The sequence below is a fragment of the Mesocricetus auratus genome, unplaced genomic scaffold (assembly GCF_017639785.1).
Source record: "Mesocricetus auratus isolate SY011 unplaced genomic scaffold, BCM_Maur_2.0 Super-Scaffold_100008, whole genome shotgun sequence".
Taxonomy (NCBI): Eukaryota; Metazoa; Chordata; class Mammalia; order Rodentia; family Cricetidae; genus Mesocricetus; species Mesocricetus auratus.
In genome coordinates this window covers 55,990,303-56,005,866 of record NW_024429192.1, presented here as the reverse complement: position 1 = coordinate 56,005,866, position 15,564 = coordinate 55,990,303, and the positions used below count along the sequence as shown (strand labels likewise).

Genomic DNA, 15,564 nt, shown 5'->3' with positions numbered 1-15,564 from the left:
GGCAGGCAGCTGTTCAGTATATGAGGACACGGAATGAAGGACCAACCCTCCTGACTCCTTGTCAGCTACAGGCTGTACTGTTTTATCTTGTTGTGCTGGCTAGAAAAGGAACTCAGAACCAGCACCCCACTCCACACAAGTGTTCTAGTCCACCTAGGTGTTGCCTCCTCTATGATTGCATGGTACTTTCCTTGCTGTTTTCCCCCAGCCCAGCCTCCCCCCTATATTTTGGTCCTGTGTTCTAGTGCTTTTCCAGCTTTTCTTCTCAAGTTTCTCTAATAGCAGGTAGAGTCTACTACTCTAAGAGGTCTGAGAGTAGAGACAGACAGCCTAACACAGACTAGAAAGGATCACTTTTTTGTTTTGTTTTGTTTTACGAGACAGGGTTTCTCTGTATTGTTTTGTCGGTCCAGCCCAACCTCGAACTCACAGAGATCAGCCTGCCTCTGCCTCCCGAGTGCTGGGATTAAAGGCGTGCGCCACCACCGCCTGGCCGAAAGGGTCACTTTTTAAGTCCCTTTTTAATATTAATGTGAAAATGTATCTCCCCTAAAAATCCCAGGGAAAATTAGTATTCCAAGATGCACCACGCATTCTGTTCCTGTGTTCCCTAAAGCAGAATTGCTTCTATAAGGGAAAATGCCTTAGGTTACTCTTGGCTCATAGTGGGACCTAGTAAGCCCAGTTTTCTCTAGTGATCAAACCATCTTATCTTACGTCTTTTGAATGCCACATGAAGTAATTACATTTAGGGTTCTAGGTGTGAAAATCCTGACTTTGAGAGAGATAGACTCAGTGAGATGAGGGCCCTCACTCTACTGTACATAATCCTGTAGTAACAACCAGGTGGAGTTGCCTGTGTTGAGTTTGGATCCTGCCTCACATCTTGAGGGGACACATGTCCCGTTTGTACTTCTACTGTTGAAGTGGCTATTCCTCAACTCACAGGAGCGGATTTAATGCTTACTGTATATTTGTTATCAAGAGTGACAAGTGAAATGTTACATTTTGTTTCTTCTGTTTCTCCTTTGTATCTATTTCTATTTTAATAAAAATATTAGAACATTGTCCTATTGGCATAGAGAAAGTGCAGTTCCTGTGTACATCAGAAAGCACAGTGCCCATGGACACTGGTATATAAATGCTGTAATTGTGCTATTGATTTCCACCAAATTTCTTTGGTCAGAATTCAGTAGCATAAGTTTGACTGTGTAAAGTGTACAGCAGTTGCTTTTTGGAGATGACTGGGTGCTCTAGCCTCAAGAGGCATGGTCACTTTTCTGGTTTCTGGGAAAGGAACAGAGAATGGCCCACTGTCCGGAGTAGTGCGTCAGCATCACATTCAATCCCAGTGGTATCAATCTGTCTGCTCTGCCTGCTCTCTGACTTCAGGAATTCTCTATCCATTCTTCATTCCACCAGAAATATTTTTCTCTTGCACTGACCTTAACTTGTATGCTAAGAGAACGTATTGAAGAAAATTTCTGTGTTAAGGTCAGAATTGGTTTAAAATCAAAATTATCTTTTTGTTAGTGCTAAATGTTTAATCTAGTTAAGAATATTACTCTTACTTTAAAATTTAAGTTATGTTCTTTATAAGGAATTAAGGTAGTATGGGAAGCTCAAAGAGAGTTTAGAATCATATTAGGGCTAGAGCTCAGTGATAGGACACCTAATGAATGTGCATGGATTTGTTTTTTTGTTTTTGTGTTTGAGGCAGAGTCTCTGTATAGCCCAGATTGGCCTGGAATTCACCAGATAGACCAACCAAGCTCTCCTTGAACTCACAGAACCTTTTAGGGGGTCTGTGTTTGTGTGTCCCTGGATTTGACCCTCAGTACTAGTAGAAAAGGAAAGAAAATACGCCTTTAATTCCAGCACTCGGGAGGCAGAGGCAGGCGGATCTCTGTGAGTTCGAAGCCGGCCTAGTCTACAGAGCGAGTTCTAGGACAGCCTCCAAAACAATACAGAGAAACCCTGTCTCGAAAAACCAAAAAAAAAAAAAAAAAAAAAAGGAAAGAAAAATTCTAAATTTTACCAATTTAGGTAAATATTCCAAAGAGCATTCTTTTCTCACATTATCACATGGGTCAGGGCATAGAGAAATGGAATATTCTAACGAAAAATCCTGTGTATTTGGGGTTTACCAAACGAAAGCTTTTTTTTTTAATCTCATGAGAAGCTTACTAGAATAGCCCTCTAAGGAAGACTTCTGATTTCTCTGTTGATTTACTTCACTTGGATGGATTTCTGATAGATTGTGTTTCCTCAACAAGCTTATGTTGAGTCTGAATTGTGTGCCAATTTCAATGATGTCTTCTTAACTTTTGCTTCTATACAGAATGACATCTTAGGTAGGTATAATAAATACTCAAACATTCTTGCCCATTAGTCATGCCCATTCTCTTTGGTTGCTGTTGATGGTGTGTGGTATTTAACTTTATTGCCTATGATTTGGTATGCAGGTATCTGGTGGGGAGGAGGGTCTGTGATCTGGTTTCACTTGCTGGCATTTAACTTATTCTCTGGCACTGACTGAACGTCTTTTGTACCTTGCCTTGATCAAGTGTCCATGACCATGTCCTTATGCCTTTCTGGTTGGCTTCCTCCCTGGCTGTAGCTTCCAGTTTTATGTAATCACTGCTCTACTCTATTCCTAACCCTGCCTTGCCTTTTCAGTATTTAACCTTCAACCTTATCTTATTCATATGTGACCAGTCTACAGACCCTCTCACCCAGCCTACCTAAGGGTTGCTCTGGGCAGGGGGATTTTCAGGACTTCTCTAACTTGCGGGACTAAATGAGTCAGCAAATCCTCGTTTTAACAGAAATGGGCAACTGATTGCCAGATCCCCTATGTACAGCTTACACACACAGAGTGTGTCTTTTATTTGCTAATGTTATGCTCACAGGTTCATTGCCCTTTCAACAAAAATTCCTTTCGTTATTTCTCAAAGTACACCCATGCCTAGCTAAAGGATTGTGTTGCTATCAGTAACTTCCTTTCTTTCTTTTCTTTTTCTTTTTTCTTTTCCCTGGTTTTGTTTTGAGACGAGAGTCTCACTATTTGCTCTGACTGTGCTGGAACTAGCTTTGTAAACCAGGTTGACCTTGCAATCTGCCTGCTTCTACCTCCAAGTGCTGGAATTAAAGGTGTGTGTGACCAAACCCATCCTGATAGTGACTTCCTTTACCTGTGTCTGATCACACTATCCTCTCATTTACAAATGCCGAGCACCCTCATTGATTTCTTGGGAAAGCTCTCAGGGTTAGAGGTGTGTTCTGAAGAATGTCTCCTACATGCCCTGTTTAAACTCACATAGAACTTTGTCTTCTGCAGTTGGAATCCCACTAAGAGAACAGAACCTGGCACAGAGTAGGTACTCAGAAATACTTGTTAAATAAAATGACAATAAGTGCCAGCAAATCTTTATTGAATGAATTTTAATCTGGAGTTCACTAATAAGATTGTAGAATCCCAGACACTTGAAAATAATAAAAACATCTGTGGTTTGGATTTTAACATGCCATGCCATTGTGTTCAAACAAGGGCGACAAGCATAGTGGGACTGAGTACAGAAGCAGAAAAGAAAGGGCCTCTAGTGGGCCTTATCTGTCTGTACTCTGCGTATGGGGTTTATGCTTCAGGGTTAGCTGAGAGCTTTCTGGGTACCAGGGTGTCTGAGTTATACAGCTCTTACCATTGGAAAGGAGAAAACATTAAGGTCTAAAGCAGATTGATTACCCACCTGGAGCTGTATGGAAGGGTCACAGAGAGGTAGGGCAAGTGTTGCACTGCACAGCATCCCTCCAGAAAAGAGCATTTCTTAGGAAATGCACATGATAACCACAAGCCTCACTCTGAGCAGGTGCTTCAGAGATAAGGTGTTGTGGACCATCTGTGTGGCCTTCTGCTGTTTGTGTAGCTGAAATCCAAGGCTGACTTGGAGCCCCCAGTGTTCAGCCAGTCTTCCTTATAGAAAGGCCCCTTTTCTTGCTTGTGTTCTGATGTAAACCAGTCCCACCCCACCAGTGTGATTGCTACCTATATCATCAGGCAGTCAGTGAACTGATGCTTTTACAAAGTTTCCCCTAAGTCTCCTGCAATCTTCTCCTCTTCTACCTTTCCCCACCTTTGGCTGGTATTCCAGCCTTTCTGGGCCACCAAGATGACCCTCCTCAGCTGAAAAACAGCTGCAGGAGAGATTATCAATGCCTTTTATCATCAACAAAAGGTTGGAATGTCAAGTTCAAAGAAAAGTGTAATTCCCCAAACTCCAAACAGCAGTGCAGATATCTAAAAATGATAGTCTTGGCCCATCTCAAGCAGGACTATAGAAGGATTTTCTAGCAGTTAGGTGAAATCCAGCATTCCTCAGGAACTTGTGAAATAGGTTATCTGTCCACAAAAAGAAGTTAAACCCTTGTCTCTGGAGAAAGGACATATGACTCCCCATGGACGTACCTGTGCCACCTGTCATCATCAAAGTTCATGCTAGTCTCCAGGCTCCTACATGTAGTGTCTGTTCACAGGTACCCTCATATATATTTCATAGTTCACACTAGCATCCTGGCGCCACACTCACGCACACACACACACACACACGCACACGCACACGCACACGCACGCACGCACACATATGCACACACATCCTGCCCAATTCTTAAACTCTCAGGCCTGCTCCAGCTCACCCAGCTAATCATCCTTATAACCCTACTACTTTCAATATTCTCCCTCTTGCTATTACTGTTCCACTTCCCTAGATCTGTCCATGTCCAGTCTGTTGCTCTCTGATCTCTGCTCTGGACATGTCCAGATGCCCCTGGGTGTTCTCTCCCTCTTATTCAGAATAAAAACCTTCCCCCAATGGAGGAGCCATTTCAGCACTTTTTGTTCCTGCATACATTTTTGTTCCTTGCATACAGTTTTTGTGTTAGCTTCGCACAAACTAGTGTCGGGAACCTCAATTCGGGTACCCCTACCAGACTGGCCTGTAGGCAAGCCTGGGCCATTTTCTTGACTGATGATTGGATGTGGGAAGACCCAGCTCACTGTGGGCAATGCCACACCTGGGCTTTAGTCCTGGGTGCTATAAGAAGGCAGGCTTAGCAAATCATGGAGGAGCAGCACTCCTCCATGACCTCTGCATCAACTCCTACCTCCATGTTCTTTCCTTGACTTCTCTGGATGATGAACTATAAGTAAGGTTAAATAAATCCTTTCCTCCTCAAGTTGCTTTTGGTCATGGTAGTTTATCACAGCAATAGAAACTCTGAGACATCGCTGGCATTTTTTGTTATTATTAAGACAGAGTCTTACTATGCTACCCTTGGTTGGCCTTGGACTTAAAACCCTCATGCCTTAGCCTCTCAGTCCTGGGACTTCAGGCGTATGCCTTCATGCCTAGCTCCTGCTGGCATATTTTGTTAGATGGTTTCTTGTTTTGTTGTTATGTTGTGCTGGGGTTGAGCATTGTGTCTTAGGGGTGTTATTCCAGTGCTCAGCCAGTGAGCTCCATCCTCAGGCCCCCTCCTGGCATTTCAGCTGGACTAGAGGAACAGGCATTTTGAGAGTGTGTTTGGAGTAAGGGCCTCAGCAACTGTTTGCTGGGTGTCTTGTTGAGATAAGTTGCAATGGCACTGAGAGCTGGAGTGAAAAACAAGTGGGGGAAGTGGGTGATTTAAGTCATCACGCCCCTGGCCATGGATGCAGGAGTGCCTAAAAGCAAGGCCAGTCACCAAATTAGAAAGCATTTGTTAGTTTTTTATTTGTGAATAAGATTTAAATTTATTGCCAAAAGCATGTATTCTTAGATATTGTTGATTAGGAATTCAAATTGATAGCAAACTATTTGGGAAGTAATTTGGCAGTGTGTTTCCAGGGCCTTAAAAATGTTCATACCATTTGATTCTTAAGAAACTGCCCCAAGAAAATAGTCCTTGAACAAATCCATGTTCAAAAATTCTAAGTTATTTATAATATTTTATTCCTTCACCTATTATAGCAAGAAATCTGAGGTAATTTAAATATCTGATAAAAGGAGAATGGATAAATATATTCACTCAAGGGAATAGTATCACTCAAGAAAATTTGAAGGGTATAAGAGAAATATATAAGAGAAAACAGTACAAAGAGCACAGCATAGCCGAGCGGTGGTGGCGCACGCCTTTAATCCCAGCACTCGGAAGGCAGAGGCAGGCGGATCTCTGTGAGTTCGAGGCCAGGTTGGACTGACAACCTCCAAAACAATACAGAGAAACCCTGTCTAGTAAAACCGAGAGAGAGGGAGAGAGAGAGAGAGAGAGAGAGAGAGAGAGAGAGAGAGAGAGAGAGAGAGAGAGAGAGAGAGAGAGAGAGAGAGAGAGAGAGAGAGAGAGAGAGAGAGAGAGAGAGAGAGAGAGAGAGAGAGAACAGCATTAGAATTCATGTGTATTTTTAAATATGGTAATCTACATGGCTTGATTAATATAAGTCAGTTTCCTAGCACTGGACTCTTGTTAGTGAATGAGATAGACTCAGTTTTGAGCTTACAACTCTTAAGTCCAGACTCTGAGCCTCATGAAAACACAACAGCATCTAGGAGCATTTCCAGAAACACCAGCAGCTCAGTGGCACAGCACTGCTCAGTGGCTGGGGAAGATGGGCAAGAGTTAAAGAACAGGAGGGAGCAGCAGTCATTCAAGATGTTCATCTTTCCTTAAGCAACCAATGCTTACTGCTCATAAAAATCTAATTCTCCAGCTCTTGTAAACTTACTCCAAGTGTTATCTTAATGTTTGATTCTCTAATTAGCTTCTTTAGCTGTGTTGCATAATTATGTAACCAGGCTTTGCATTTTACTCATGTTTATTTTTAATAACATCTCTTTATTCAGCTATAATCCACCCATTTCATGAGTGTATAATGAGTTGTGCAACCATTGCCACAGTCAATTTTAGAACATTTTCATTACCCCAAAAGGAAATCCATTAACAGTCATTTCCTCTTTTCCCCAAAACTCCAGCCCTAGGTAACCACAGATCTACTTTCTGTCATACAAATTTGTGTGGCCTTTTGCCATTGACTTCTTATAATTCAGTATAGTATCTTGATGGTTCATCAATATTGTGGCATATATCAGTACTTCATTTCTTTTTATATTTGTTTCATTTTTATATATTTTTAATTCTTTGAGAATTTCAAACGTATTTCTTTATTTTTAATTTTTATTACTTTACTTTGTGTATGCAGATGTTTCATTTACCTGTGTGTCTGTGTATTGTTTGCATCCCCGGTGCCCACAGAAACCAGAAGATGGCATCAGACCCCCTACATTTGGAGTTACAGACAGTTGTGAGCTGACATATGGGTTCTAGGAATGAAACCTGGGTCCTATAGAGGAGCAACCAGAGCTTTTAACTTCTGAGCCATCTCTCCAGTCCCGTATTTTTATTAATCTTTGTTTTTAAGAGTAGACCACGTTTTGTTTACCCATTCATCTGTTGATAAACACTTATTCCCATGTCTTGGTTCATATATACCACTATGAACATACATAAACAAATTTTTGTGGGACTATAAATTTGGTGTGGGGGGAGCTGTGCACACATGTGTCTGTATAAGAGTGATATAACTCAGTGTTTAATACTTTGAGGCAATGACAATTGTCCAGAGTGGCTGTACTGTTTCACAGTCCAAACAGGTATGGTGTGAAGTATATCTTATTTGATTTTGATTTGTGTCTCCTAATAATTAATGATAGTCAGTGTCTTTTCATGCTCCTTTCAAATATTTTTTTTAATTTGGAAGTTTTTTTTTCATTATGGAATTGTAAAAGTTTCTCATGTCAGATGAGATTACAGATCTTCTCCCATCTGTGGTATGTTAGTATTCCATCACTGTGTTTGAAGAGTTCTTCTGGCTCACACCATCATTCCATGGTCAGTTGGCTGCATCACTGTGGGGCTGTGAAGCAGCATCACTGCAGAGGTAGCATGGGACAAAGGGGGCTAATTCTCTGATGATGGCAGGATTCAGGAAAAACTGAAAGCAAGAAAAGACCCCCCCCCCCAAATGGGTACCCTCTCAGGGCAAGATATAGTGTCATGGTCCAGACACTTTCCCAAAGCTAATCTCTGAACATTGCTGTATTGGGCATGTCCAAACCAGAACACAGAGCTGTGTTTAACTTCTTTTTTGGTATTCTTCAAAGCACATAAGCTATTGGGTTTTGTGAGTTTTCTGTTGTGTGATTCAAGCCTTCAAGATTCATGCCTGTTTTCTACTATTTTTAGGGTTCCAATCCTGAAGATTTTGATTACCCTCCCCCATGTGTGGAGGTGAATGGGTGTATCTGTGTCTGTGTGTGTATTTGTTCACACATGTGTGACTAGGACTCAAACCCAGGGCCTAGCTAGGCAGGTGCTCTGACACTGAGATGCATCCCAGCCTTGAGTTAATTTCTTTCTCAGTTTTTAAAAATAGTATGTGTGTCAGTGCATTTATGCTACATGTGTGTGGGTACCCAAGGAGGACAACAAAGGTGTCAGGTTCCTAGAGTCAACCTTACTAGGCAACCCACCCAACATGGGGACTGAGAATCAAACTGGAAGAGTAGGAAGCATTCTTTTTTTGTTTGTTTGTTTTGTTTTTTGTTTTTGGAGACAGGGTTTCTCTGTATTGTTTTGGAGGTTCTCCTGGAACTCACTCTGTAGACCAGGCTGGCCTCGAACTCACAGAGATCCACCTGCCTCTGCCTCCCGAGTGCTGGGATTAAAGGCATGTGCCACCAGAGCAGGAAGCATTCTTAACCATCATGCCATCCCCTCAGCTCCTGAGTCAGGTTTTATATCTAAGTCCTTTGTTTTTACCAATTTGTTGAAAATAAAATCATTTTTTCTACTGAATTGTTTTGTACTCTTGTTGAAAATTCTTTTCTGGACTCAATATGTATTCTGTTTACCTACCTCTGCATTTATATTTTCTTCCATTCATTCTACATGCAAAACATTGTGTTTGACATTCCCATAAAACTTGCTTTGAGGAACCAAACTATCCCTCTTTGAAGCTCATGTTTCTTTTCAAAAATCCATTTTTTTTTTAGCATGATATAGCATCCCTCAAAGAGATATAAGGTGATTTCCCATTGTAGCCAAGCCTGTGGTGACAATTGTAACTCCATCTGATTCATACCTGGTCTTTGGCAAGTTGTAATTTGTCCTGCTATACAAATGTTTAGAAGACTGTATTTTAGGGAGCTTGAAGAATTAAAATTGTGCAGGATAGCCAGTGACTGCTGAAGAATAGAGATGGTGCAGGATTGCCCACTGACTATGCTGAAGATGAGGTTGGTTTTAAAGTAGACAGATGCTGACTGGTGCCGAATTTCCCATGTTCAACCCCAGGAGTCTAGCAAGTAAGAATTAAGCATTGGCAGTAGTGAGGTCAGAGAGAATCAGAAGGGCTGCTGGCTTCCAAATCTTATTTTAGAAGTAGTTCCATGCTAATTTAAAGTCACAAAGAGAAAAGAGTGTTTCTAGATAATGGTTTATTTGGGGGTTTAAGGAAACAAGAATGCTACGTGTGGCCCGGATCTAAGTAGGGGTCATGGTTGTAGCACTTGAAGCCACAGCTTAGCAGAATTTGATGATTATTTAAAATAAAAATGTTCTCATGTTATAAACTGAGTGCATTGAGAGGATAATTAGACTTATGCTTGCAGTGAACAAGGTGAGAAGAAATTGTTTTAAAAATACTTTGATTTTGCTAAGCGTGTTGGCCAAATATCCAAGTTTGATATCTAAGAACTTACAGCATTCATTAGACAAAATAGGACTGATTTCCCATTCATAGTTGCTTAGTCATCATGAAAGCTATATTAGAAAATGAACCATCAGTATCCCTGTTTAATGATTGGGTGATGGTTTTGTTTTGTCTGTAAGTATTAAAAATACTGTAGTTGGTCACTGACTCTGAAGACTTAAGAAAGGTAGCCAGCTTCCTTAGTTGTCATGAACAGGCTTGGCTTTGAGGCAGAAAAAAGCAGTTTTAGTGATGACTGTATTGCCAGACTTAATCTATAGCAGCATAGGTAATCTTTAATTGCTAGAGATGGTGTTGACTGTAAACATTTAAATTTGAAAGTTTTAGAAAACATGTTAGGTGATAAAACTTAGTATAGTACATTAATTTGCACATCCTAAAATTTCTTTCAGGAATCGTGCCATCTTCTGTTGTCCTGACTTCTTTCCAGGTGATGTCAAGAGTTTTTCTAATATGGGCTGTAACACACAGTGTCAAAGAGGTAAGTAAAATAAATATCAGCACTAATACTCACCAGTGAACTTGTCTTGTACATGCTTGTTATGGCTGAAGATAGAACTCCAGATCATTTCAGAATAAACAAGTTCTGTTGTAGTTGGGCCAACAGCGAAAAACATACCCCCAGTCTTATTGTTGCTCAAGAGAGAGCTGAATCAGAGTTGAAGACTTGGAGTCTTAATTCCCATGAAGGTTGGGTGTGCACATTATCAGCCACTCACTTTATATCTTGGTATCTGTCTGTAGCCAGCATGTTGGCTTCTGCATCATTTGGAGAGAACGGGGAACACTTCTGTTTTCATGGTACTAGGAGAAGCAGACTTTTCCAGCCCACCAATCTGGGCTAATGGCTCATATAGGGCCTCGGGTCCAGGGACACTCACCACCAGAACCATCATTCCCTCTGGCGTGAATCTGTACCCATGCATTGGTTTAATTCTTGTTTTGAGGATTCTGCTGTTCCGGAGTTGGTTATTTCTCACTAATGTTACCTGGAGGTAAAGTATTGGTGGGTATGGGGACTCATCTTTTGCTTACAGTCTCTACAACCTGTGGGTATCACCATGGGATTCCCTGGGGTTCTAGCAATTGCTTATCTATTAACTTTAATCTTGCGTATCCTCTGTTCTTTATTCTGAAATCCCTGTCAAAAGTTAGTGTTTGTCGGAATTTATTTTGACAGTTTCATGTGCATTTCAACTAAAGGCTTTTTTTCCCCAACATTTTTTTTAATTGGTCCATGATATACAGGTAAAAAATGCACATAGCCAATGAATTCTTAGTCAAGGTTTAAACAGCATAGATTAATAAATTATCACTTTATTATATTCACATGAATTAGCAGATCCATTACTTATTAATCTCTCATTCTTTCAAGATCTATCTAAACTTACTTTGCAGGGGGAATGCAAAATAATTGTGTACCTACTATTAGTAACCACAGTTTTAAAAGTTGAAACAGGAAAATAAGTTCTAGTATAATATAGCCCTTTGTTCTCATTCTTAACTGTTACTGAGTTAGAAAAATTGTGTTATTTATAGTACCATGAAATGTCTTCATTTAGAGTCCTTTTACACTTCTTCCTCTTCTACTCCTTCTATCCCTCCTCCTCCTCCTCCTTCTTCTTCTCCTCCTCTTCCTCCTCTTCTTCCTTCTCCTCCTCCTCCTTCTTTCTGTTGGTTTTTTTTGAGACAGGGTTTCTCTGTGCAACCCTGGCTGTCCTGAAACTCACTCTGTAGAACAGACTGGCCTCGAATTCACAGAGATCCTCCTGTCTCTGCCTCCCAAGTGCTGGAATTAAAGGTGTGTGCCACCACTGCCCAGCCTTTTTTTGTATACTATACAATATAGTACACTATACATTAATACTATATGAATTTATACCAATAATTACTAATTTGCCAATATTTTCAAGTAACCTAAAAAATCTTTCCTAGTTGTATTCTTTTTAACCGCTTCCTTCCCCTTAGTGCTGTGGATTGAACCTAGGGCCTCATGCGTGATAGACAAGTGTTCTACCACTCAGCCATGTCCCCAGCCATCTTTTTCATATTTTCATTTTGAGTAGAGTCTCACTGAGTCACTCATGCCACCCTTGAGTCCATTCATCCCACATAGACTTTGTACTACCATGATCCTGGACCTAAGCCTCCTGAGCAGTTAGAATTACACACCTGTACCACTGGGCCTAGCTGCTTACTTACACCTTAAGTGAGTCATTATGTGGATTCAATATTGAGGTGCAGTATGTGGAACCAGAGTATTGTCCAATAGGGACTGTTCAAACTTTGCCAATACAATCAGATATGTGAATGCCTCAGCTGCCTCCTTGACCACTCTTCTCCTTATTAACATGGCTGCCAAAGCAGATGAGCAAGCTCCCCAAACTGCAGTTCAAATGAAGTAATTCTGTTAGATTCCCAGATTTCCTGGACAGACCATAAAACAGGTTGTCTAAAAGCTATTAAATTGTAGATTACAGGTGCTAGACTTGGCCATCATCTCCACTAACTACACTGCCTGCCAGATGTGCAGACTTGACATTTAGCAGGTGGTTCCAAATATAATGCCACATTTGAGTGTTATGATACTCATTACATATGCATATTCACAACTGTTTCTCTGCAGCCAAAGTGATCCAGTTTCTGCTAACATCAACGTGCCAGTTTCTGAAGAACCTGATGTAGTAAATTTCACCATCTTCTTGTCACCTCTTGTGTCCTAGTGTTTCAGGGTCCTTTTGTTTGGTGTACTCTGTTGGTTAGTTGACTTATTCTTTTCTTGAGTAAATAGAGTTTAGCATTTTTGCTGACCTGGGATTTCATTTCTTTGCTCTAGATCATTTTTGTTGATTCCAGCTCATGTGAGCATGTGCGCGCACACACCAATTGCCTGCAGCTAAGTTGAAGCCTTTTACTGTGTTTTCAGGGCCAGGCTGCTTTCTATCTGTCACCTATATCCCCTTGTCTTAGCCAAATGCTATTTTTCTTGTCTTAAGGTTTCTTAGAAACTGTAATTCCATTTGTTGTGTCCAACATTGCATATGACTTCCCTTCCTTTTCCTGAAGCATCTGAAAAATAGCTCTTTTGTCTTATCCAGGTCTGTGCTGTAACCGTGGGAACCATGTAACTAATGTATCAGTTTCTGTATTTCTCAGTTTCTTTGTCATATTCTTCCCTAAAGGGGACAACAAGTAATCCACTTGCTTAAAAATCACATTCTCGCCGGTTGTTGGTGGCACACGCCTTTAATCCCAGCACTCGGGAGTCAGAGGCAGGTGGATCTCTGAGTTCGAGGCCAGCCTGGTCTACAGAGCAAGTAACAGGACAGGCTCCAAAACAATACAGAGAAACCCTGTCTTGAAAAACAAACAAACAAAAAAAATCACATTCTCTGTGGGTATGATTCTTACTCTGCCTTCTGCACTCATCCCTATTGTTTTTGTGTTTTGTTTTTTCAAGACAGGGTTTCTCTGTGTAGCCCTGACTATCTTGGAACGTACTCTGTAGACCAGGCTGGTCTGGAACTCACAGAGATCTGCCTGCCTTTGCCTCCTTGGTGCTGGGAGTAAAGGTGTGTGTCACTACTGCCTAACTCCTTTTGTTTTGCTTTTGTTTTTTTCCTCTTACATTATTGATGTGTTGAGGTAGAGCTCATAAGCCGTTTAAGATCTGACTTTTATGTTTAAATGTATTCCCTCCTTCCCTTTCCTTCCTTTCTTTTAAATAAAACAGGCTCTAATGCACCCAGGTTGACTCAAACTTCGAATCTCTGACCCTCCTGCTTCCACCTCCCAAAGTGTGCCACCATACACCCAGCATGGGGTGTTTTAAGAGACCCTGTAGGACATGCATCCTCTCTTGTCATTTTAACTCTTTACCATTAGATACCAGTCACATCAGTGCTGTAATGTACATTGTGGAACTAAAGGTGGTCAGAGAGTTTTCTCTTACAACAGAAGGATCCACTTTTCAGCTTCTGACAGACACCACAGTAACAAGGTTGTTGCCAAAGTATCTTAGGAGGGCCAGGTGGTATTCACCTTTAATCCCAGCACTTAGGAGGCAGAAGCAAGCAGATCTGTTTAAGCCAGGCAGGGATATAGAGAGAGACCCTGTCTAGGGGGGAAAAGTGTCTCTATACTCAAGTTTTCCCTTTACCTAATGTAGCAAATATCCTCCCTACGTTTCCTTTTAAGAGTTATGCATGTGAACAAAGAAAAGCTGTAGCACAGCAGTCAGTGTGGAGGTGAGAAGGGAGTTACAAGATGCAGTCCACAACTCTAGCTGCCACATTCCTTTCTGAAGTTTCTTCTTGCCCCAGGTCTGAACTGGCCGCTTCCACATCTGGCTTCTGCTGGTACTTGCCCCATTCCCACCCCCGGCTGGGTCTAAGTATAAGTCTTCTCATTGAACTGAGACAGCACCAGCATCTTTAAAATGAATTGCAATGGGCAAGAGTTGACTTTCTATTTTTCATTGTGATTCCCTTCAGAAATAAAACCTCACCTATCCTTGATTGTTCTGAAACAACTAAGCTTGACCTCAGACTCCTAGACACACAGCTAGACCACTGTTCTGTTCTTTCCTTGACTCAGCCCTCTGCAAAACCCATCCCAGATCCTGGGTTTTTAGAGTAAGAGCATTGTGCTCTTAGGGTAAAAGCTCCAGATCTTCTGTTAAGAACAGTTGGGGAAGTCAAGACTGTTACTTTAACTTCAGCCAAGGGCAGTGGAGAAGCACTACACTTTACAGGGGGCATCCTGCATAAAATAAAACTAAACCCCAAAGATAGCGCCTCAGCTCCTTTTCTTAACCAATTGCCACAACTGAAGCAAAGGATGTTTCCCCACATTCTTTGAATCACTCCTGGCAGCTTATTTGGCACCTCTTTGTGGCATGCTCCTGGGCTTCCTGACATTTACTCTACTATTCTTGCCATTCATCAAGAAAGTAGTGTCCAGCCGAGTGGTGGTGGCACGCACTTTAAATTCCAGCACTTGGGAGGCAGAGGCAGGTGGATCTCAATGAGTTCAAGGCAAGCCTAGTCTACAAAGCAAGTTCCAGGACAGCCAGGACTGTTATATAGAGAAACCATCTCTCAAACAAACAAACAAACAAACAGCAACAACAACAACAACAGTAGTGTCTGGTGCCTTATTATTGTACTAAGTATTATTGTTTGATACGTTATAATTTGTAGAAAACTATCATTTGTTTTTTTTTTTTGTTTTGTTTTGTTTTTTTTGGTTTTACGAGACAGGGTTTCTCTGTATTGTTTTGGAGGCTGTCGGTCCAGCCTGGCCTCGAACTCACAGAGATCCGCCTGCCTCTGCCTCCCGAGTGCTGGGATTAAAGGAGTGCGCCACCACCGCCCGGCCTATCATTTGTTCTTGACTGCTGTCTCTGGAGGTAGATTGGGCTCCATTAGATCTTGGAAGCTAGAGAGGCAAAGTGACTGTCACACCAGCAAAGGGCAGATTTAGAGTTGAACTTCTGAGTCCAGGGTCTTGACACTGCATCACCGTTGGCTTCTTCCCACCCTTTGCTGACTTCTCACTGCCTGTGATGTAGACAACCCCTGCCTAAGATCCAGCTCATGCTTCCTCTTCATCAGTTCTTTTTGCCATGTGCATGTTGAGGTATGACTCTCCCGTTAAATGGTTTGCACACCTTGTGCATATCAGTGGTGGGCCTCCCCTCAGGACTTAGCTACACACTTTGCTTTGAGTTTTTGTTTGGTTGTGTGCTTTGTTTCCTTTCT

The 15,564-nt window shown here is 41.5% G+C and overlaps 1 protein-coding gene across 1 annotated transcript in view; it reads left to right on the top strand.

The window, feature by feature from the left end:
- Hacd2 (3-hydroxyacyl-CoA dehydratase 2) overlaps positions 1–15,564 on the top strand; it is an 88,444-nt gene that overhangs the window by 42,619 nt on the left and 30,261 nt on the right. The window contains exon 4 of the mRNA XM_005071527.4: positions 10,195–10,283. Within this exon, the coding sequence (XP_005071584.1) occupies positions 10,195–10,283 (89 nt within the window). The remainder of the gene's footprint in view (positions 1–10,194; positions 10,284–15,564) is intronic.